This window comes from Haliotis rubra, unplaced genomic scaffold (assembly GCF_003918875.1).
Source record: "Haliotis rubra isolate DU_JTF1 unplaced genomic scaffold, ASM391887v1 Scf442, whole genome shotgun sequence".
NCBI lineage: Eukaryota > Metazoa > Mollusca > Gastropoda > Lepetellida > Haliotidae > Haliotis > Haliotis rubra.
This window is the reverse complement of record NW_025767127.1, coordinates 83321-107170: the sequence shown is the minus strand read 5'-3', so window position 1 is coordinate 107170 and position 23850 is coordinate 83321. Positions and strand designations below refer to the sequence as shown.

The 23850-nt window shown below is 40.7% G+C and overlaps 1 protein-coding gene across 1 annotated transcript; it reads left to right on the top strand.

Annotated features, from left to right (window-relative positions):
* The first annotated feature begins 5401 nt into the window (after nucleotides 1-5401).
* Nucleotides 5402-8690, top strand: LOC124289486 (zinc finger protein 624-like). Its single transcript, XM_046726116.1, has one exon. The coding sequence runs from the start codon at nucleotides 5846-5848 to the stop codon at nucleotides 8522-8524; it is 2679 nt and encodes an 892-aa protein (XP_046582072.1). The 5' UTR covers nucleotides 5402-5845; the 3' UTR covers nucleotides 8525-8690.
* Nucleotides 8691-23850: the final 15160 nt, after the last annotated feature.

The window sequence follows — 23850 nt, the reverse complement described above, 5'->3', positions numbered from 1 at the left end:
AGTTTAATACCAACACAACATTTTGGCCAACTTATGCCACTTGTGTACTACACTGTGCAGAGCTAGTACACACCAAAGCCTCATTCATTGGCTGTATTATCCTCCTACAAGTGGATCAACACCTCAACTAGGGGTGCATTTCATGAAAGTTATCTGCAGGCCACAAACCATACACCCCATTTGAGTCAGTCCATATGAGTCGGTACACTTTCTGACTGACGTGAGCATGTGTTTATGAATAAATGAATCAACATCATACTGTGATGGTACCAGGAGTTTGCGGAAAGGTGAGCGTATTGTGGAGCATTGTACCTCATAAACACATGAAAAGGCTAGTCAATTGTGCACTTGAACAAGGACAGAAACCATAGTACAGCACTGAATTACACCGGACATCATTTTTGTCACTTGTGTGTCAAATTTGGAAATGTCTTCCTCTTGGGTAGTATAAAACGTTTTTGAAAACGGAGGCCTTGAAGTTTTTGGCTTTGGTCGGTTGGCCCACCAAACCCGTGAAGATCCCAGTTAGAATTGATCTTCTGTAACTCAGTCTCCTCGTAAGAGGAGACTAACGGGATCGTGTGGTCAGACTCGCTGACTTGGTTGACACATGTCATCATATCCCATTTGCGTAGTACGATGATTATGCTTTTGATCACTGGAATGTCTGGTCCAGACTCGATTATTTACAGACCGCCGCCATATAGCTGGAATATTGCTGAGTGTGGCGTTAAACAACAACCAACCAACCTTGGCCCATCAGCCAGACAATAGAACCGACTGTGGCGCGCATGGGCAAGAAGTGCAGTAAGGCAAAAAACATGCATAGTGACAATTAGTGGTTAAACTCACTCAACATTCTCAAAGTTGGCTCTAGCAGAAGTGATTATCGCCACGAATAAGTACAATATTGCTGATGGGGCTTAAAGCAACATATACACACTCACTCACTCACTCAGAAGAGTTTGGTCTGTGTTCGGTCCGACTGGGTCCATGCTGTATTATATTGCTAGAATATTGCTGAAACCATACTCACTCACTCCAGTACGTCATTCATATAGCTATAGTATGTCATTCATACCTCTAGTAGGTCATTCATACCTCTAGTAGGTCATTCATACCTCTAGTAGGTCATTCATACCTCTAGTAGGCCATTCATACCTCTAGTAAGACATTCATACCTCTAGTAGGTCATTCATACCTCTAGTAAGTCATTCATACCTCTAGTAGGTCATTCATACCTCTAGTAGGTCATTCATACCTCTAGTAGGTCATTCATACCTCTAGTAAGACATTCATACCTCTAGTAAGTCATTCATACCTCTAGTAAGTCATTCATACCTCTAGTAAGTCATTCATACCTCTAGTAGGTCATTCATACCTCTAGTAAGTCATTCATACCTCTAGTAGGCCAATTCAACCTCTAGTAAGTCATTCATACCTCTAGTACGTAATTCATACCTCTAGTAGGTCATTCAAACCTCTAGTAGGTCATTCCTACCTCTAGTAGGTCATTCATACCTCTAGTAAGTCATTCCTACCTCTAGTAAGTCATTCCTACCTCTAGTAGGTCATTCATATCTCTAGTAGGTCATTCATACCTCTAGTAAGTCATTCATACCTCTAGTAAGTCATTCATACCTCTAGTAAGTCATTCATACCTCTAGTAGGTCATTCATACCTCTAGTAAGTCATTCATACCTCTAGTAAGTAATTCATACCTCTAGTAGGTCATTCATACCTCTAGTAGGTCATTCATACCTCTAGTAGGTCATTCATACCTGTATAGTAGGTCATTCATACTTCTATAGAATGTCATTCATACCTGTAGTTCATTCCCTTTAGTACCGTCATAGTAGGTCATTCATACCTGCAGTAGGTCATTCATACCTATAGAATGTCATTCATTCCTGTATAGTAGGTCATTCATACTTCCAATACGGCATTTATACCTATAGAATGTCATTCGTACCTGTAGTAGGTCATTCATACCTATAGAATGACATTTATACCTGTAGTAGGTCATTTATACTTATAGTGGGTCATTCATACCTCTAGTACGTCGTACCTACCTCCAGTACGTCATTCATACTTCCAGTGCGTCATTCATACCTATAGAATGACATTTATACCTGTAGTAGGTCATTTATACTTATAGTGGGTCATTCATACCTCTAGTACGTCGTACCTACCTCCAGTACGTCATTCATACTCTCAGTGCGTCATTCATACCGCTAAAACGTTGTTATGAGGTTATTTATACTCCCAGTACGTCAATGTACAAAACTGACCTCGCCTAGATGAATGCTACTAATGAAGATGCGGTCATCTTCTCGTTGCAGGGCTTCCTCCTGTAGTCATACCAGAGTCCGCTGATCGAATCCCAGGTTCAAACCGATTGTGATCCTTGTATGGCCTGGCAACATCTTCGCTTATCTCGTGCATTTCACTAAAAGTAAAAACACCACCGACCTTCCCCATCTGGCTATTTCCCAGTTGTCTGGATGCAAAGCTGACATGTAGAACTGGAATTTATCCACCCGTGTGGTATACACTAGAATAGGGCTGGGACGGGTAACCTGGATACCCGGGATGGGTGGGTAATGAGTTGGACCCGGGTACCCATCTCATTACCCGGACCCGTTATGATCATTTGACTAATAGATTAAAAAATGTAATATGTTATTCTTTCATGATTAAAAGATTGCATTGTCTTTGAAGATTTAGACATAATCTACAGTCACCTATATATTTTGAATATAATACATGATTAAGATATTGAAAAACTCGAAATTTTAGCCTCCGAGCTGAAGAATATGTTGCCATTTCAGGAATTAACATATCGGTCATCCGGGTAGGGTAGGGTATTAGGAGATGGCGTATCCTGGTAGAAAATTTGGACCCGACCCAGCCCTACACAAGACATCAGATTAAAGAACACAGTGACTTTGGGTTTACCATGTCCCATACAATGATGCTTTAGCGCCAAACGAAGCAATTGCATGTACATTTTCCACAAGTTTAGGCTGAATCTCCCATCTCACTGGGGCTCCTTGTTGGTGTCACAATTATATAACTCCATAGATTAGGCGCTATATTAGTTCGGAATGGAACAAGATTGGCGCATTGATGGGCAGTTAGACATCTGTGGTCTCTGAAATATGCATATTTCACGAACACACACACACACACACACACACGTACACACACACACGTTTTCAATTATCAAATTAAATTGATAAAAACTAGCTATGAGACTCATTTTCAGAAATTCCAGTAAACTAACCTAGCCAAATATCCTAGACATGCATTGGCTGTATTGAATGTGTCAATAACAAGCAGTTTATGCTACAATTTTCTCTGTTTGCTTTCCAGGCTCTGCTGAAAGCAGACATGATTGTACGTGTCCGGCTATATTATGAACATGTGCGTATGTTTGTTTGTTGTTTAACGCCGAACTCAGCAATATTCCAGCTATACGACGGTGGTCTGTAAGAGTCTGTACCAGACAATCCCGTAACTGACATTTTTAATCCTTCAGATTATAACCTACAGGGCAGTTTTGGTTGGTTGGTTGTTGTTAAAACGCCACAATCAGCAATATTCCAGCTATATGGCGGTGGTCTGTGAATGATCGATCCTGGAAAAGACGAGCCAGTGATCAACATCGTGAGCATCGATCTGTGCAGTTGTGATACGATGGCATGTATCAAGTCAGCGAAGTTGACCACACCACCCCATCCTCATGCCAACCCTTACGACAATCATGCTTGTTGGTGACCAATTCGAACCGGAGTCTTCCCCGGGACTGTGTGTATGTGCGTATGTGAATCACTATTAAATAGGATATGAATAGTTCAGTAGTCGCTGTGCTAATTAATATTAAAGTGTGATGGAGGGTGGGTTGAGGAGGGTAGGGGTAAAGGTCATGATTCGATTCCCCATGCAAGTAAGCTACATCTAGATGTAGGCTGTACACGAAGTCAGTTACTTGACATATATATTTGTATAATTAACAGAATAAATTGATACAAAGAAATTAACCTAAAAGGAACCCAGAACAGTTCTCAATTTCTGGCCCAGGAGCTAGCGTTGCCCTGTGATTCATGATTGTATTTGAACTCCCTTTTTAAAACATGACAGACTAACTGATGGCGTTCGGGTACGTTTTTTTATGTCATCAAAATGTATCATCCGATATCCATCACACCCAAGAAGTCACTATCTCTCAGGCTTTTGCCGAACTTGCCCAGGCCCCGGGGTCATGAAAGTGACTTAAGTCTAAAAATTGCTTACGTCTGTCATTTTGATCTTAAGTTCAAAATATTGTCTTAAATCGGGGATCACGTACATTTTTCAGTCTTAAAAGTTAAGACTGAGATAATTTTTTGTCTTAAATCCTGAGACTGCTACCTACCAGTCTTAAGCCCTTTTTGATGCCGAGTTTTTTTTCAGGCGCACATTTTCATAAGGTTTGAAAAGTGAACGTTGTGCGAGATTTGCGCTCGCGTGGTCCTGGATCTGCGTACAGCTATAAACTTACACAGAAATGTGGCATATTAAATTTCCTATCCGTTGGTATAAATATAAATGCAAATACCTCGGCGGTTTGAGAAATAAACACTGCTGAATGATGTCCAAAATTTTGCTATGCGTCATGATCCCGGGGCCAGATCGATAACATTTGCTGTTATGTATTGCACAATTAACATACACTGTGGGTGTAAGCACATGGCTCATCCCTGAATCTCTAATACAATGTGACCCGTGAAGATCCGGGGTAGAATAGGTCTTCAGCAACCCATGCTTGCCACAAAAGGCGACTATGCTTGTCGTAAGAGGCGACTAACGGGATCGGGTGGTCAGGCTCGCTGACTTGGTTGACACATGTCATCGGTTCCCAATTGCGCAGATCGATGCTCATGCTGTTGATCACTGGATTGTCTGGTCCAGACTCGATTATTTACAGACCGCCGCCATATAGCTGGAATATTGCTGAGTGCGCCGTAAAACTAAACTCACTCACTCACTCTAATACAATGTGCGACTTGAATTTGAACGACTGAAAAAAATATATATTGAAAAAACAAACAGAATATAATAAATTTATGTGTACTGTTTTTCGACCTTGAATCTGCGTACTGAATACAATGGTACTACCCCACCTCTGAATACTCTCAAAATAGACCCCAACACCAGTGTATGAAATAAGGCCCGTCCGACCGCCCGAGACAGTCTAGATTTCTGACGGACGGTCTAAATTTACAGCTAGCCAGCCCTATGGTCTTGTAAAAAAATTTGATCGTCCATACATCTGAGTAAATTCACCATATTTGGTCTGGTTAAATCCATTTTGGGCTGGTAACATTTTGAAGTTACCAGCCCTGATGTCTGGCTGGATTTTTGGCTTATTTCATACACTGCCAACACTCTCGTACTTATTTTAGAATGTCACATAGCGGTATTTCCGATAGCATTCACACGATAGATGTCACACGAACCGATAGCGTTCAAGGGAGATAATCGAACAAACACTCTTCTGCAATGGAGATTCATAAATGTGTCCGGGGAACACTCGAAAAGCAAATGTTGTAGTATTCGGAGAAGTTGTGTGACAGTCCTGAAAGATATATATATGATTTGGAGAGAGGGTACAGACGGGTACGATGACAAAAACACTTCAACATTTTACCATGAAATCAGAGATTGTTACATGGGCGGTGAGAATAATATCTCAGACTAAAATCAAGTCCCAATCATACAGTGAAACACGCCCACGATTTCCGATAGTGTAATTTGACAGTGTTGACCAGAAACGAAGCAAATGAATCAATGAGATTCCAGGATGGTGACGAGAATATTTTCCAATGTGGTTGCAGATATTGACAAAGATCTACAAGGGAAATTTCCCACAGACTTTGATTATCATGCAATGGTGAGAAAAGTCAGCGAGGACGCTGGGGTGGAGATTCAGACAGGGAATGGTGGTGATAGTAAACACATTTCTCTGCATGGTGTGTGGGTCGCTATGGAGAAGGTCCATAGCCTGCTTGCTACAGCATTGGCAGTGTACGGAGCCAGAGTGGTCCCAAGGAATACGCCTTCACCATCACCCACACAAGATTTTCACAGCCAATCAAGTGTATTTCTAAAATCTGGATCATGTACTGCCGCAGAAGAAAACCACATTTCACAACAGGACACACTCACTCCAGTTACCCAAAGTAAGACAGAAGTTACTGCATCAAATCATGATAGGATGGAACTAAAGGGAGAATGTGACACAGGTGAGACTGTCATGAAAGCTAAATTTAGAAAGCATGTGAAGAAGAGGAAAGCAATAAAATCACTCACGTTACCAAAGTCAGAATCAACTGCCACTAGTACCACAACAAAAAACCATACACAACATGTAACAGACTTCACCAATAACTGTTCAGCTGATGAATCTGAACCTGAAAATGTTGAAAGTATGAACATGGAAAGTGTTGAAGCGACCGAGCAGTCGGTCAAGCGGAAACGAGGACGTCCTAGAAAGCATTCTCCTGGTCTTCCAAGTCAAAGAATATTCACCAAATTCAGATCCAAATTCAATCACAGGAAAAAGTATACAAGGTTAAAGCGAACTATACATGATGATGGAGTGAAATTAAGTAGAGGAAGGGGTCGACCTCGAAAGTTCCCTGAAGGAGATCCAGAGGAATTTCCTTGCCCTGAATGTGATTTTGTTGCCAAAAATCGGAACACACTTGGAGATCACCGGCATAGAGTTCACCTTGCTAACCCAACCAAATGTGATATATGTCACAAAGTCTTCCCTAACCGTCGGTACATGAAGCGTCATCGTGCATCTCATGTTGAGCCACAGCATTGTTGTGATGTTTGTGGGAAAATGTATAAAATCCGAAAAGCAATGCAGGAGCATAAGAAGACTCACGAGGAAGGATACTCGAGGCCGACATTTCAGTGTGGTATGTGTCCAAAGTCATTCTGTAGTAATTACATTCTTTCATGCCACGTGAAATCTGAACATTTGGGTCAGAAGAAGAGCTTTCTGTGTTCAGTGTGTGGCAAGAGCTTTACAACTAAACATTCACTGCAAGAGCATTCAAATGCTCACACTGGTGCTAAACCTCACATATGTGAAGTGTGTGGTAAAGGATTTTGTTACGAATCTGCGCTACGAGATCATAAATATGTTCATATTGGTGCTAAGCAATTTATCTGTGAAATTTGTAGCAAAGGATTCAGTCAAAGATCTGGTTTAAAAATGCATATGAGAATTCATGAACAAAAAAAGCAGTTTGTGTGTAGTGACTGTGGGCGTGAGTTCACACAAAAACAAGCTCTTCAGAGACATGAGAGGGTTCACAAGGGAGATAAGCCATTTATATGTAAGCTGTGTTCCAGGACTTTCAGTGATGCTTCAATCATTCGTCGCCACATGATTTTGGTTCATAAAATCCACAAAGATGCCAAAACATGGAGAGAAGACATAATATGCAAAGTGCAAGGGGCTCTGAATTACCATGTTGAGAAAATATCGGAAATCGAGGAAAAAATTGATCATCAAGATTCAACGGCTTCTACTGAGATGGATGTTCTTGCTGCAGCAGCTAAGGCTGTAGAATTACCACTGGCAGATGGACCTGGCTCTCCAGAGGTGGTGAGACCTTCCAACTCGGGGTACAGTGTGTACAAATCTGATGTATATGCTGATGTTAGCCTGTCGAACCCTGGTTTACAGGAGGAACATAGTGTTGATCAGTCAGGTCACAGAAGCATCCATCCTGCTTCATCCTCCTCATCTCAGTGGTATCCTTCTCTCAAACCAGAACTCAACCAGCTGCAGAAGCCGGACTTCACTCATGATAAACATGATTCCAGCTCCTACCTAGAAACACCGCACACAGAACAGCAGCATTCTCAGACAGCCTACATAGACACCCCAAGTCGGCCACACAGCCATGAAGCTTTGCAGCAGAAGAGTCAAGACCATGAATTACCTGTGGAAGGGCAGATGGGTAGAACAGATAGTCCTGCACATCCGTATCTACCTCTCCAGCAGGATTCCAGATTTACCAGTAACCATAACAACCGCTACACCCATGATGCACATGTTGACAGAGGTGCTCAGTACACAACAGATACCTGCCAAGATGGCAGCAGTCTCCATGCAACGTTTGTGTCTGATCCTGAGAAAATTGACAACTCGATCCATTACCCTGAACCCTCAAACCGAGGAGACAGAGTGCCCCACTATTCTTCAGTGAACCGAGACAGAGGGGTCAGACAAGCTCAGTACCCCCAGGAGAGCCCAGATGAGCGACCCTCCCCCTACCCCCCAGACACTCCCCCAACACGGACTGACCCATCTACATCTGGCAGCAGCAGTAACAACTTCCCTACCTCGCCCCAACCATGGCCCTCCATGTATGCATACTATTCTCACCTTGCCAACCAGTTTGGGATGACCCTAAGTGACTATGCTTACATGGCAAATCCAGGGAATTCTCATCAGTAGTGTTTGCTATATGTGTTTACTCTCTATAGTGTGCTATGGTGGAAATCCACAACTAGCTACTGACAAACAAGGATACGTTGAGCACCGACCTGACAATTGACCCGAATTAGCATGTATGAGTGCTGCCCACTGTCGCTTGCCATTGTTAGCGAAGGGGCCCCAGGTTGTCCGCGATCAAGTGTAGTGAGACTTTCTTTACCGATGTGAGAGTCTTATGAGCAAGGCGTGTGCAGCTACGTGCGGAATCAATTTCATCATCATGTAATGCATGTGCACTAGCCTACATCTGCTCTACCTTTCACAAACCAAATGGGTTTGCTCATTGCCGTGCACCGCTTACTTCTCGTAACGCGTTCTCTGCACTGGTCCAACTTATCCTTGTTTGCCAGTAGCTCCTAGGTTGTAAGTGATTGTTAGTAGCGCTTCTTCTTTGTCCCAGTCCGGTTCATGATTATAGTTAAGGAGCTTCTCAGTTTGATGCCCAGTTTCACTAAAGACTAGATGTTGTGATTTGTGAATGTGTAATTTTTTAAAACAAAACTTAGCAATATTCCAGCTATGTGATGACAGTCTACAAGAAGTCACGTCTGAATGAGACAATCAAATTATTGACAACATGAGCAGTGATAAACACAACTGGTGTATGATGATGACAATGTCAATCCTGTTTCTCTGCTCCAAGGACAAGCTGTGGTTACCAAAGTCCCAAATGTAAATCAGATGTTAACAGGTTTGTGAATGTTTGAATCTTAGACAATGTGTGTTTCTTAGTAGGGTAATTATTGATTGTTACATTGATCAACATGTCAGAATTGGAGTGAGCGTACAAAGTGGTATTTGAATGTTACACATGTTATGTTTGGGATTACACTTTCTTAGTAAAGTACAGATTCTTGTACTTTTGTTGGGTTGAGTCACATCCAGGATTTGAACACACACTCTCAGAGTCAGGCACCTAATTGCCAGCACGCAAAGTCAGACGCCTAACCTGCTCAACCACCACAGCTTCATGGTATTTGAATGCCTAGATGCAAATTACAATGTCTGCCAGTTTGCCAGACCATGGTTCCTAGGAGAAAGTTTCTTTGTTTTTATGTATTTCACACCTTAACTGTTACTGCATGTTATCTCTCATCCTCTTCCCACAGAGGTTACTTGTCATATCTTCCTACGAACATCTGTTCTAATACGGCCATATTTGCCGGTTCTCCTAAAATCCCCTAGCGGCAAAAAATTGCAACACGAATTATGTCCCTTCTTTCTATCCAATCAGAGCACGTGTTACGTTGACTTAGATCCAGCTTGACTAATGCAAGTACAACGAGGGTGGTGGAGACGCCATTGATCCGCCATTACATGACTGAGTTCTGTCTAGAAGAAATGTTTACGCATTGCACAGGGGAAGAGGTTCTAGTATTCCTGAAGCATACAAAAATTACAGAGGCCTTGGGAATGATCACTTTTGAAACGGCATCGCTGATTGCACAACTAAATCTGATTGCAACCAATCACGAATCCTGAACATCTCACCATGAAAGGGTTGCATTAGAACAGAGGTTAGTAGGAAGATATGACAAGTAACCTCTGTGGGAAGAGAATTGTTACCTCTGACTTCCCAGACACTGAATTCAGTGAGTATGTTTCACAGCGAATATCAGAAAACTCTTTTTGGTAACTTAAGCTAAAGAAAATGTTTCAGGGCCAGATCATGCCAATCTGGACAGGGCAAGTTCATTCTCATCCTGGTAACTTCATACTCACCATGACAAGTTTATACTTATCAGGGTGAATTCATGCTCACCATGACAAGTTTATGCTTATCAGGGTGAATGCATGCTCACCATGACAAGTTTATGCTTATCAGGGTGAATTCATGCTCACCATGACAAGTTTATGCTTATCAGGGTGAATTCATGTTCATCCGGCCAAGTTTCTGGTCATCAGGGTGAGGTGATGGTTATGGGCTCACTCATCCTCATCTACGCAAGTTTATGCTCATTGGGGCAAGTTCAAGCTCACCAGTGCCGGTTCATACTTGTCTAGGCCATTTCTTGCTCATTGGAGCAAATTTGTGCTCGTCAGAGCAAGTTCATGATAACCAGAGCTTGGTCATACTCACGCTCATCTGAACAAATGTTTTATGCTCATCAGAGAAGGTTCATACTTTTCTGGGCAAGTTCATGCTCACCATTGCTTGTTCCTGCTCAATGGAGCAAGTTTGAGCTCATCAGGACCAGTGAATGATTGTCAAAGCCAGCTCATGCTCATCAGAGCCAGTTCATACTTTTCTGGGCAAGTTCATGCTCACCATTGCTTGTTCCTGCTCATTGGAGCAAGTTTCTGCTCATCAGAGCCAGTTCATACTTTTCTGGGCAAGTTCATGCTCACCATTGCTTGTTCCTGCTCATTGGAGCAAGTTTCTGCTCATCAGAGGCAGTTCATGCTCATCAGAACCAGTTCCTACTCATCTGGGCAAGCTCATGCTCTCAACACCAGGGTAGTATTTCTTTATTTTTCAATACCTGTACCAGGTGCAACCAAGTGAATTCATCAGGTTCCAACATCAAAATATTGGCTGCACAATAACATTAAATTTTATTCCGGTTATTGATTCATCGCAGCCAGTACATGCTGATCAGTGCCAGTTTGTCATTTGAAGTCAACATGACTAGTGCAGCTAACCAATACTGTATGGTGGACCTTTCTTGTCCTGCAGGTAACAACAATGTCTCTACATACGCAAGTACCATGTAGGTGATGGCACTGGTAGGCTGATCATACTGTTGCTGGTTATTTTATGTTCAGTCTTATTTATTTTCTGTTTGAGTGACTTGTTTTAACAATATGTTTTTACATAACTTGTTGTCCCTTGAGTGTGTTGAATCTTGATGAAGTTCATTTACTGGAATCAAATACTTTCGTGAAATTATAGACAAGAATAATACTAATTGTCTGACAACTCATCCTAACTTGAAATTTGAATGATTTGTACATTCCAGACTTCACACAGCCATTAGCCTCAGACTGACATTTAGTCAAAATAAATAAGCTTTCTTATTTAATAAAAAGGTATTTAGTAATTTACTAAAGTATAGAGCACAAGTTATTATTTCCCTACAGCTGAGGCAACATAGACTTGCCCAATCATTCTACACTTGAGTTGGTATTTCTTTTTGAATTTATTCTCTGGGGTCCGGGAGACTTTCTCCTAAAATCTAGCTGTATTGTATTCAGGGGCCACTTCTTTGACATGAATTAAGAACTATATGAATATTATCTGCGAAGTCTGTCCCTGGAAAGTATTGTGAATGTTTGTTGTACAGCGTGGTGAATTTCTGGAGTAGGCTGTACCACCCATCAGTAACACCTTGACTCCTTGTCTTCAGCTGTGATATCCTTCTGTGCAGTGCTTACATCACACACAGTTGTTCCACTTACTCCATTGCTCTTCCATATTCACTGAGATGGTGTCTGAAACATAATTTGTGTTTTTTCAATTTGTAGCATTTTGACAAATGTTTATCCTTGAAGAAAAATATTTACAAAAGAACCATTAGGCAAGACCAATTTAATTTCTTTCATTACAAATTTTTGTCCTCAGAAAACTTAAAGGCAGGAGGGGAAAAAAATCACCAATCAAAGCAAAGACCCACATGAGTTTTTCAAAGGCGTTGTTTTTCAAGTTCACACTCACTGAGGTGCTCAAAACACTGATTTGTAACACAAATATTGAGAACAGATACCAGTGTTTTAGTGTCCAACAAACTGCCATGCGTAGTCGAAGGATTCTATTTTTCGAGGGGGGATAATGTATTATTTTTTTCTTATTCTTGAAAAAATACGACCAGCAGATCCGTAAAACAAGAAATAATATTGGTCTGGCCCTAGTTTCTAACGTTGGACACATGGTTTTGTAAGTGCTGAAGATGTAAATTGTAAGTTCAACAATTAATTTAATGCATACATGATAGAATATAAACAATAATATACATGAAACTATTATTTTAAGGAATAGTATTGAATAAAGGTTAAAATTAAAATAGACCTTCAATATTTCTCTGAGTTCCAGAGTTTGGGAATTGTCTGGATCTGTTTTAATGGATCTTCATGCTAATGGACTATTGCACTTCTGGATCAGTGAGTGATGTTTTTTTAACATAAATGGATGTATATGTTGATGTGACTGGTTTTGATTGTGGACATTTTTATTCTGTTGTTAAATACATATAGTATTTGTATGTAAGATGTTTTTACTCTTAAAGTGAGTAGTTCACTCTACTGCTATGTCAGCTCAACATAAGACCGTTATTTAAACATTTGTTGTATCAATGATTTGTTTTATCTTAGACAAAGTTGGAAGAGAGCATACAAATTTTTAAAACAGCTGACAAAAATCATTCCGTGTAGAAGGGGGAAAATGTATGAAAATTGTTTTGGGGACACAACTGCGGGACGTTTTTTGGCCAAGGGACATAAGGATTTTTGCGAGCACTCATTGGCTAAATAATATTCAGTGTAAAAATAGATCTGTCTTGATGATTCTTAACGGGTTTTTTTATTTCATTTTTAACATGTAGGCAAGATAAACATGTGTAAAGTCTGATATATTTTTTTCAGTTTTGAAGAAACAAGGTTCACAGATATGTGATCCAACAGATCACAAACATACTGTTTAGTTTATGTTGACATTGTATTCATGGGACATATTTTTGTTCATGACTGTATCTGTATCACCATGTAACACATAATGCAGACACATTTGTTGTGGTCTAATCAGATGCATAATGCAGGCATTACTGTCTTACTGATGATGTCTTATGGTAGGTAAGTAATGCGCTCTTATCAACCTTTTACAAAATAACATTTAAGATGCATTCGTAAACAATCTGTCACTAGTTGTTATTATAAAACTGAATGTATATATGCCAAAGCATGTCCTTCAGAAACCATATATGCTTGCTGAGTTGTGTCCCTTGGGGGTGCCAGGATTGTGTGTTCAAATCCCAGATTTGCCCTCATTATCCTTGGTTATTGCTTACATTTATCTTTCCTTCATGGTAAGCCAAGATATGTTAGGCAACTGTGTAACTGTTCAAAGGGAGATAACCCCATATCACTGACACACACACACCTGGAACTGGAATGTTGAGTGTTAGATCTGTCTCCCTATATTATCTCACCAGGATTTGATATTGTCATTGTCCACCTGAAAGTGACTCTCACCTGTTTGTTTCTGAAAATCAGTTATTGCAATTATTTTCAATGTCCTGAAAAGGTTTGATGTTTTCAATACACGCAAACCCTGGTTCTGAGAATAAGAGTCAGCTTGATTAAGTTTCCAGATGACCAAATGTCCAATTTAGAACACATGTGTGTCTTTGGAAATGATTTATATCAACACTTTAAACCATATGAACATGTGTTGATGATGACAGCAGTGATGATATCCACGATGTACATGGTATACAGCAGTGATGATATCCACTGTATGCATAGTATACAGCAGTGATGATATCCACGATGTACATGGTATACAGCAGTGATATCTCCTGTATGCATGGTATACAGCAGTAACGATATCCACTGTATGTATAGTATACATCAGTGATGATATCCACTGTATACAGGAGTGATGATATCCACTGTATACAGGACAGTGATGATATCCACTGTATACATGGTATACAGCAGTGATGATATCCACTGTATACATAGTATGATATCCACTGTATACAGTGATGATATCCACTGTATACAGCAGTGATGATATCCACTGTATACAGCAGTGATGATATCCACTGTATACATGGTATACAGCAGTGATGTTATCCATTGTATACATGGTATATAGCCGAGCAGATGCTCTCTGTGTGCATGTGAACTGATAGTATTTGTTGTTGTTTTGTTTTCCTAGAATTTGCTCATTACTTTGTGACAAAGTACAGGTCGTATGAAGTTTAAGATCAGAGTTGAAGATCTGCATGATCCCATTTTTATTTTGGTGTTTTTAAGTATGAACTATGTCAGCATTTAAATCACCTGTTTGATCCAAATATGCATAAATATATGGTTTTGGTTTTTGTCACGTGTCTCCTCTAAGATATCATAACAATTCCACGATTATGAATAAGGAATGAGAGATGTTTGCTTTTTGGAACAACAAAAACAGCAGTTAACAAACATGTACTTTTTAGCTTATGCAGCCAATCACAACCAGTATTCACACACAGCTGCTTTTCACCCTGGGGCGCCTTTCACGAAGCAAACTTTCCCAAGGTTAACCTTAACTCCCATTCTTTAGCATTGCACTAATGTTACCTTAGTGACTTATGAACACCTTAGTGCTTTGTGAAAGTAGGCCCTGTTCTCATTTCTCCCACATTTGTCCAGATAGCTTTATGGTAAAGGCAATGGCATTATCACACTAAAGACTTGGGTTCGAATCCCCACTTGGATGTCTTCCATAAGACCCATGCATTGCCACAAGCTACATTTAACCATATTCACACACTTCTATCTCCACTGTTTGCAAGAGTTGCCGGGCAACACCCTATACCATACATAGTATATACCCTTGTAGATCTGGGTTAGAATTGATCTTCAGTAACCCATGCTTGTCGTAAGAGGCGACTAATGGGATCGGGTGGTCAGGCTCGCTGACTGGGTTGACACATGTCATCGGTTCCCAATTGCGTAAATTGATGCTCATGCTGTTGATTACCGGATTGTCTGGTCCAGACTGGATTATTTACAGACCGCCGCGATATAGCTGGAATATTGCTGAGTGCGGCGTAAAACTAAACTCACTCACTCATACGTAGTATCAAAGTTACCAGCCGTTTTTAAGTCAGTAGATTTTACTTTGAGCGGGTTGATACCGGAAGTAAACGAAGACGGGGTTGATCCTTGATCGTGTTAGTTCTAGGCAGTTGTGTCCAGTGTCGTCCTGCATGTTTCTTGTACTGTCTGTATATAAAGCAATCGCCACATATGAAGTTTATTTTATAGAATCCTATATCTACACCGTTTGCACAATCTATTTTATATATCCAAATATATGACTGACCTCTTTTTCTGATTTGAAAAGAATGGTATTTAACACTGAATAAAACAATTCCACGGCATATCACGGGCTTGTTGATTGATGTGGACATTCATTACAAAGGCGTTATCTATGCGTGGATTTTGGATGTGTGTTTTTGTGTTGCATCTGGGCAAGGATGTTGATCAAAATGCGCGTATAAACATGAAAGCCCTGCCAATAAATGATCACAAGAAGGACGAGGTAGAATAGCTATTTCTGTTTGTTGTTTAACGCCTTTCTCAACAATACTCCAGCCATATAGTGATATCTGTGAGTAATCGGGGGCGGGGGTGTAGGTTAGTGGTTAAAGCGTTCGCTCTTCACTCTGAAGACCCGGGTTCGATTCCCCATATGGGTACAATGTGTGAAGCCCAGTTCTGGTATTCCCCGCCGTGATATTGCTGGAATATTGCTAAAAGCGGCGTAAAACTAAACTCACTCACTGACTGTTTGTAATCGAGTCTGGACCAGTCCTGTGACAGACCCTCATGAACATCAATCTGTTGGGTACGATGGCCCGCGTCAACCAAACCGACGAGACCGACCACCTGTTCCGTGAAGATCCGGGTTAGAATTGGTCTAAAGCAGCCCATGCTTGTCGTAAGAGGCGACTCACGGGATCGGGTGGTCAGACTCACTGACTTGGTTGATACATGTCATCATATCCCAGTTGCGTAGATCGATGTTCATGCTGTTGATCACTGGATTGTCTGGTCCAGACTCGATTATTTACAAATCGCGGTCTTAAAGCTGAGTGCGGCGTTAAACAACAAACCACCACCAACAACAAAAGCCTGACCACCCGATTTCCTTGGTCGCTTCTTCGACAAGCATGGGTTGCTGAGGACTGTGATTCTAAGCATGATCTCCATGGGGCACGTGTAGATATGCTTTCTGGAAGTTGATGTCCAAAATGGGACAGTATCGGTGGCATCTATACATAGGATATGTTTTGTGCCGGTGCTTGTACCTTTTCCCTGGATCAGCTGTGCAACATTAGCTGGATGAAGAGTCCTGAGCCTAAACTATAAAAGATGTATACTAAGCCCTTTACAGATGTATTTACTACAATGCTGGCAGGACTGACTGAGTATGAGGGTATGGTGTCAACTGCAGATGGTGGCCACGGCTGCAATGAATGATTGTGGCTTTAGACCTAATGATCGTCCATCATATTCAGAAGCTTGACATGTGCCGGTGTCGGTGTCCACGTCTTCCCAGCTTGAAGAAAGAACTGTCTGGTAAACATCATGCAAATTATGATGACTAAATGTTTGGTGTGGAGGACTTCTACATCAGTTTAATCCAGGCATATCGTCATCGTTGGCAGAAGTAGGGTGACCTCAGAGGCAATTGTGTTAAAGCATTGAATCTCTATCAACACGGCACATCATAGATAACTCGCCCCCTGCCCTGCCTACACAGATTCTCAATGCTTGAAATACCCAATACCCAATACTTGTGGGGTAAAAAATTATTTTAAGTACTAATGGCTAATGATTGTTTGATTCCTATGATGATACGATACAAAAACCGATTTACCAGACTCAACTCCCTTGGAAACATACCATGCGCGCCAGGCCATACATCCCACGGTAGCACTGCACGCAAGTGTCCCATCTTCCTCAGTACCCAGTCATCTTGAATACACCATGTTGGTATATTTTATCCAATGTTTGTAAGACCAAGCACCTGGTGTTGGTTGGATACCCACTTTACGACGGGCCCAGTACTAGTAATGTTTCAGAATATTTCCCTCGTAGTATAAACTACAGGACAGCAGAACGTTTTGTTTTGTTTGTTTGCTTGTTTGTTCTTCTGTAAATAATCGAGTCTGGGACAGACAATCCAGTGACCAACATCATGAACATCAATCTACACAATTGGGATACAATGACATGTGTCAACCAAGTAACCGGGCCTGACCACCCGATCCCGTTAGTCGCTTCTTACGAAAGGATAGGTAGCTGAAAACCAATTCTAATATTATAGTTATGTTTTTGACCCAAGTTTGCAGTGTTCCACGACTGTTTTAGCCCTGTAACGTTTTGATAACTTTTTTACATCTTTTAGTCAAATCTTTAATTTTCAAGTGTATACTTTCTCTTGCACGAAACTTTGGTATGTCTCAGGTCATATTCTAGTTTAGATTCTGTGGGTTTCCGTCAGCACAATGCAAAACCTGTATCTCTCCTAGAATACTAGCGTTTCTGTATCAATCATCCTTGCCGATCTGGGAAAGAGGAAATACGGAAACGTTTCTATGAATTCATGAAGTGAAGAGGTCAAAGCGCTTTCCTCGAAACACATAAAACATTCAAGAATATCTGAAATCTATAACATGTCAAATGATCAATGTTAAACAAGGAACTGATAATAGTTTTATCCCGTACCGAGTGTATCAAAAACGGTTTAGTATGAATAGAACTCGTAACGCTTCTCTGAATGTTGCCAAAAGACGTTGTGACAGTAAGGGTCAACCGTTGTAGCTAGTTATCTCCCTTGGACCGCAAGACGGTGAGGCGTTGCGTGGGTTTGGCATTCCTCATTTCCTCACCCCAGTTAGGCCTACCTGTCAGTCTTTATAGGGGACCAGGAAGGCCCGGTTGGCCTTCCTGAAAAACATGAAAGTCGTTAACTCCCACATCTGACTTCTTTGATGGGCATTTTAGAAGTTGAGTTGATGAAGAATAATGACAATTGGCTTCCTATCAATTTACTCAATCTCTCATACAAACGTTGTACATCAACCTCATCTATTGTATAAACAACTCATTCCCTATCAACTGTAACAACAACTCCTGTATATATTCTCTCAATTTGTTACTCATGTATTACTTGCTTGACAACGACATTAGAACCTATGTCGAAACGTCGCCTCCACAGGTGAGGTGAGGTGAAATTTGGTTTAACCTCGTGCTTGAGAATATTTCACTCATATGACGACGTGCATGCGTGTGTATGTGTGTGTGCGGCCGCTTGTACTAGCCCAGACTGAAGCTGGTTTTATAGTGTTAGCCCACTGAGATACCATGCCGCAGTGAAGCATGAACACCCCACTCAGACACATTATACTGACTCCGAGCCGACCAGTCCTTGTTGTACCCATTAATGCCGAGCGCCAGGCAGGGATCAACAAGTACCATATTTTAACGTCTTTTGGTATGATGCGGTCGGGGATCGCCTCCACAGAATGAAAGAAGTTGTATATCCATAATAATTGTCATTATTCTTCCCACATCTGGATAACTGAAGGGGAGATTGAGAAGTTAGGGGAAAATGAAGGGGAGATTGAAGGATTGGCACTGTGTATGATGTGAGACTGAATTGACGTTAGTGGAGATACGTCTTGTGCTGAAGTCAGTTTGTATCGCTGAATCATAGTCTGGTAGCAACCACTGTATGTATTGCGAGTATAAAAACGTTCAACTTGTGAGCTTGTTTTCACCCCTGATACACAACCTCTACTAGATGTGAATCTGTTTTCCACTCATCCGTTATGTGCCTAGCAGTAACCGATCATGAGATCAGTCATTTGATTGGAGGATACATTGACCCTTAACCCATGATGAAGTGATTCATAGTGTAACGGGAAACAAGTAAGAGTGAGTGTGTTAAGCGAGCGGCGAATGTGTAACATGTGCTGTCGCAGCTTGTCAAACTATCAATCTTATTACAGCTAAATAGCTAAATAGCACATAGATAAACTGCGGTGGGTATCTACCACCTGGTGTTATTTGATTAATTGAGAAAAATTACCCCGGCAAAAAGTCTTTCTGTCACGGTTATGGCCCGGGATAGGTGTGCTGGGATGACTTTTGCTTCTAGCGGCCTTGTTGAGCTTGTGACTCCATATTTGTGCAAATGAACTGCGCGCGTACGCACACACACACACGCCCCTGCCCAATATCGATTCCCAACATGGGTACAATGAGTGAAGCCCATTTCTGGTGATATTGCTGGAATATTGCTAAAAGCGGCGTAAACCCATTCTCACTCACATATGGTCCAACCCTTTGTTAGGATGAGGATGTCTTGTTTTCGCAGTGCAGGCATGGGTCGTCATCTTCGCTACGGGAGTACGCGTTAGGTTTTGTTGTCGGGTGACAGACGCATGACAGAACGCATGTTGTATGTTTTGGTCGAAATGCGTGTAACCAACCCTTGGAGTTTGTTAAATCCACAGTTAATTGTATTTGCTTTGACTCTCACTGGACACTAGCATCTCAAACATGATATGACGGTTTGTCGGCACCAGCAAAATTTGAAGCGTATAAGCTCTCCCGGACGCCAACCTCTCCCAAGGGACAGGTCTGAGATGCTGTGTTAGCCAATCTCAACCGTTGTCGGGTTTCAGAAGTCATCTGATTGACTGTAAGCTGATATTTTTTAGATGATGGGGAAATGTACCTTTAATACTTCATTGAGATATGAGCTGTGTCCCTCAGTTAAAAAAAGGGATTGGTCAATAAAAATCAGATTGAACAGAGCAGCGTTCAATGGCCAGAACAGTGTCAGTCATGCCAATGTAGGAACGGGAATTGTAATGTATATCAATTCGTTTTACAACCAAAATTACATCAAACATAGATCAACTGATCAATGACCTTCAAATAGTGTGCACAATAGTGCATGTTACGCACATATAGCGTGCTCAGAACTGAATATTGTGTGGAACATTGTGCTTCCCAGAATAGTCTATCTTACAATCCCTGAGCCATATTAACCTCCATCCATTCAGCCAAGCCCTCGCCGTCATTCTTGCTCCTAAATGAATCATGTCTAGTTTGTCCACATGCTCTGAAGGTCCCATCTGACTGGGCATACTTTTCATTTACAAGGACCTTTTTCAAACAAAGTTATATATTTCCAAAGACTATGCGTTAGTTTTTGCCAAGACAATGTCTCGCAGATCGACCCGCATTGACCAAGCTCAGGGATAGAGTTTGTACAATGATAACCTACCAACTGAACAGAGAGTTTGTACATTTTAACTTATTTTGATAACGAATATGTTGTTGTCTGGCGTACAGATGTGTTGTACTTAACGCCCAACAGGGACATATTACAATATCTGCCAAAATAACCTATATACGATGAACACTGCCATCATGTTTATGCCTATATTTGTAAAAATGTTAGGTTACAAAGTATGTACATCGCCCAAGCAGTTCCACAGGAAACGGCCTGTGTATTTTCATCTGTTTAAAGCGTGTATATAGCTGCACATCAGGTGAGACTTTATAGACATTTATGTCTGTCTCTCACTTTGCTTCGGAGTATAAATATGATTATTAACAATGTGATTATCTGAAATCATATACCGGTACAAGTAGAATGTGTGTTCCACAATGGTAACCACAAATGATATTTAAAGCAAGACATTTTTCAAAATTTAAAAAATGAATATCTATTTAAAATAATACATTTAATCGTTCGTTCGACCATTTCATGAGACGCCGGATATCGGACACTATGTACATGTCGGTTCTGATGGTGGTGATCCATATGTCTTACAAATAACACTGTCCACACAACAGAAAAAGTGACAACTCGTTTATCAAGCAACCCGTCTCTCTAATGTAAACTTTAGGGACAGCTAGATGTATACATGAGGACAAACTCCCCGGGAATATATCAAAAGCATAATATGGCACAGATAAAATGATTATTTTTTCTTTTTCGTAATAAATGTCCACTAAATAAGAACCAGTTGCAAGATTCTGAGTATATCATAAGCAGTGAATGACCATATCACAAAATTTTGGTAACAGGAAAGTGATATAAAATAGTCTCTAATGAGACAGTCAACGTACTCTCAATCAGAAAGCCAGGCGATTTAACTGGGAACGGTATGGTTTCACTGAAACAGCTGTAGCTGCCATCCATCAATAGATATATTAATGATAACACGTGTTGTGCTTACTCGTCGCTATAATATTTAAAAGCAGTGGAGACGATGTTTTCAAGTGACGGCGGTGATGAAATGGGTTTTGGTGCATGAAGTGTTTTTAAGTCGATTTTGAACAAGTTTACTGGAGACAAGTTGGTTATTAGCATCATTATAATCATGTAATAACTATTTTTAGATATACAAACTCACGTGTAACACGATATCACGTTAATTTATATATAATGATGTACACAAGGTTCGATCTTTGTACAGGGTTCGTGTGGGGACACATTTTATTATATCCCATAAATCGTCCCACTAATTATTTCATTGAGAACAAATTAGTGTTGCTGTATAATATTCCTGTCGATCTGTCTTCAAAACCCAATAAACTAGTTCCCGAGTGCTACCAAAGTTTCACCGCCTGCTCCATGGTGCTTGTGTTGTAGATAACGCCGGCGTGGAACAGTGGATGGGGATTTGAAGAGGATCATAAATCCCTGGTACAGAGACGATGACATGGCTAGGTCCCCCCCATGTGCTCTTCATTCACGATGAAGAGGGACAAATTCCCGCCAAATGAGCAACACGTTGTAAATCTCGAACAAGTTAAATAAGTCCCTCTCAAACGATTCGTCTCGATCAGTGCGCTTATTACTGCATTGCGATGACAGAAGATTCTGTGGCAGATCAAACGTCGCCGTCTTGGCCAACATCAGCATTACAATGGTCAAGTGTTGACCGCGGACAACGGGGATAGATATGCGCGCCTAATTGCTCAGAACCAATGACGTCACTTTACGCAGGTTTGTTTCACACAACAACGCGGTAGTTTTGTTTCTCCTTTCGACGCTGTATTGAAGATCTCATTAGAGACAATTTATCACTTTGCGGTAACAAAAACCTTGTGATTTCAAGTTAAGGGCGGGACAAAAGGTGTGTGATGTGAGTGAGTGAGGGTGAGGCTCATGGGGACAATGGCTACCTGTGTCCCCAACGGAACAAGGTGTGAAACAGCCATGCCTCATTTGTACGGTGCTTTAATTTTACCATTAAAATACAATTTACCTTACCTTTCATCTTGAAAGTCTTTACATGCGTTTTGGAAAATTCTTTCATCCGTTGCAGGAAATATTTAGTTTATTTTCGACAGAATGTATGACAAGTGAGATAATAATGATAATAAGTATTATCATGTAAGCAAGGAATTATTGACGTCCCAGACCCCTAGTTTTACATCTTTACAAGGATTCGTGAGTGAAAGTGTTGGAATTGGGCACTTCTATTTTCTCAGGGCTTTTGACTTCTCTTTTTCTTTCTATACAGAGATCTGAATATAGGAGCTCTTAGAGTTAATACGTTGAGTATTGACGTATTAAGATCGCGACGGCCATAAACAATATTGGAAATTTAACTTCTTAAAGAAGTGAAATATTCTGTGACTGTATAATGGGTTATATACGTCATTGTAATGATGAGGTGTAGATAAGGGGAACACAGAATCATGCAGAGATGAAATATTGTGTTACCTTGTCTCGTGTTGTGTCAGTGTAATGGTGAGGTGTAGACAAGGGGAACGCAGAATCATGCAGAGATGAAATATTGTGTTACCTTGTCTCGTGTTGTGTTAGTGAAATGATGAGGTTTGCTTTACCACCATGCTATAGGGTCTGAGAAACAAGCAGATATAGAATATATTTTTAGGCGGCACTTACAAACTTTGACTTTGTTCCTCTGTCAGGGAATACCGAACACAATATTCAGACCACCCACCATGGCAAGGCTGTTTTCTTTACCACATTTTGCAGAAATAATAAAATATGCACAACCTTTATATTTTGATTTCCTTCTCATTTATATACATAAATATGATATAAATATGCTGATAAGGGATATCTCTGTATTCAGAACAGTCTTCAAATCTATTCTCCTCCCATTAGTATATCGGATAACGGCAACCACCACTATCTTAAAGATGGATGGATGGGTAGCTGAATGGATGGATGGAGGAGTGGGTATATGGATGATACTATTACAGACTCGCCACACAGATAGCTTTTATCCATGGCGTATGCCATGTAAAACAAGTGGCATAAAATAATATTTATCACTCGAATATTTTAAAAATACCTCTTACTTAAAATATTACATCTTGTAGAAATGTTGACACTGTAAACATTGATCTGGAGATGGAAAACAACTTGTTTGAAAAGATAGAAAACATTAACTACAGGGTGTGTACTTCCCCTTGAGCAGTGATAAACATTGATCTGGAGATGGAAAACAACTTGTTTGAACAGATAGAAAACATTAACTACAGCGTGTGTACTTCCCATTGTGCAGTGATAA

Coding starts and splice junctions, on each gene's coding strand:
- LOC124289486 (XM_046726116.1), top strand. CDS start 5,846: ATGGTGACGAGAATATTTTCCAATGTGGTTGCAGATATTGACAAAGAT.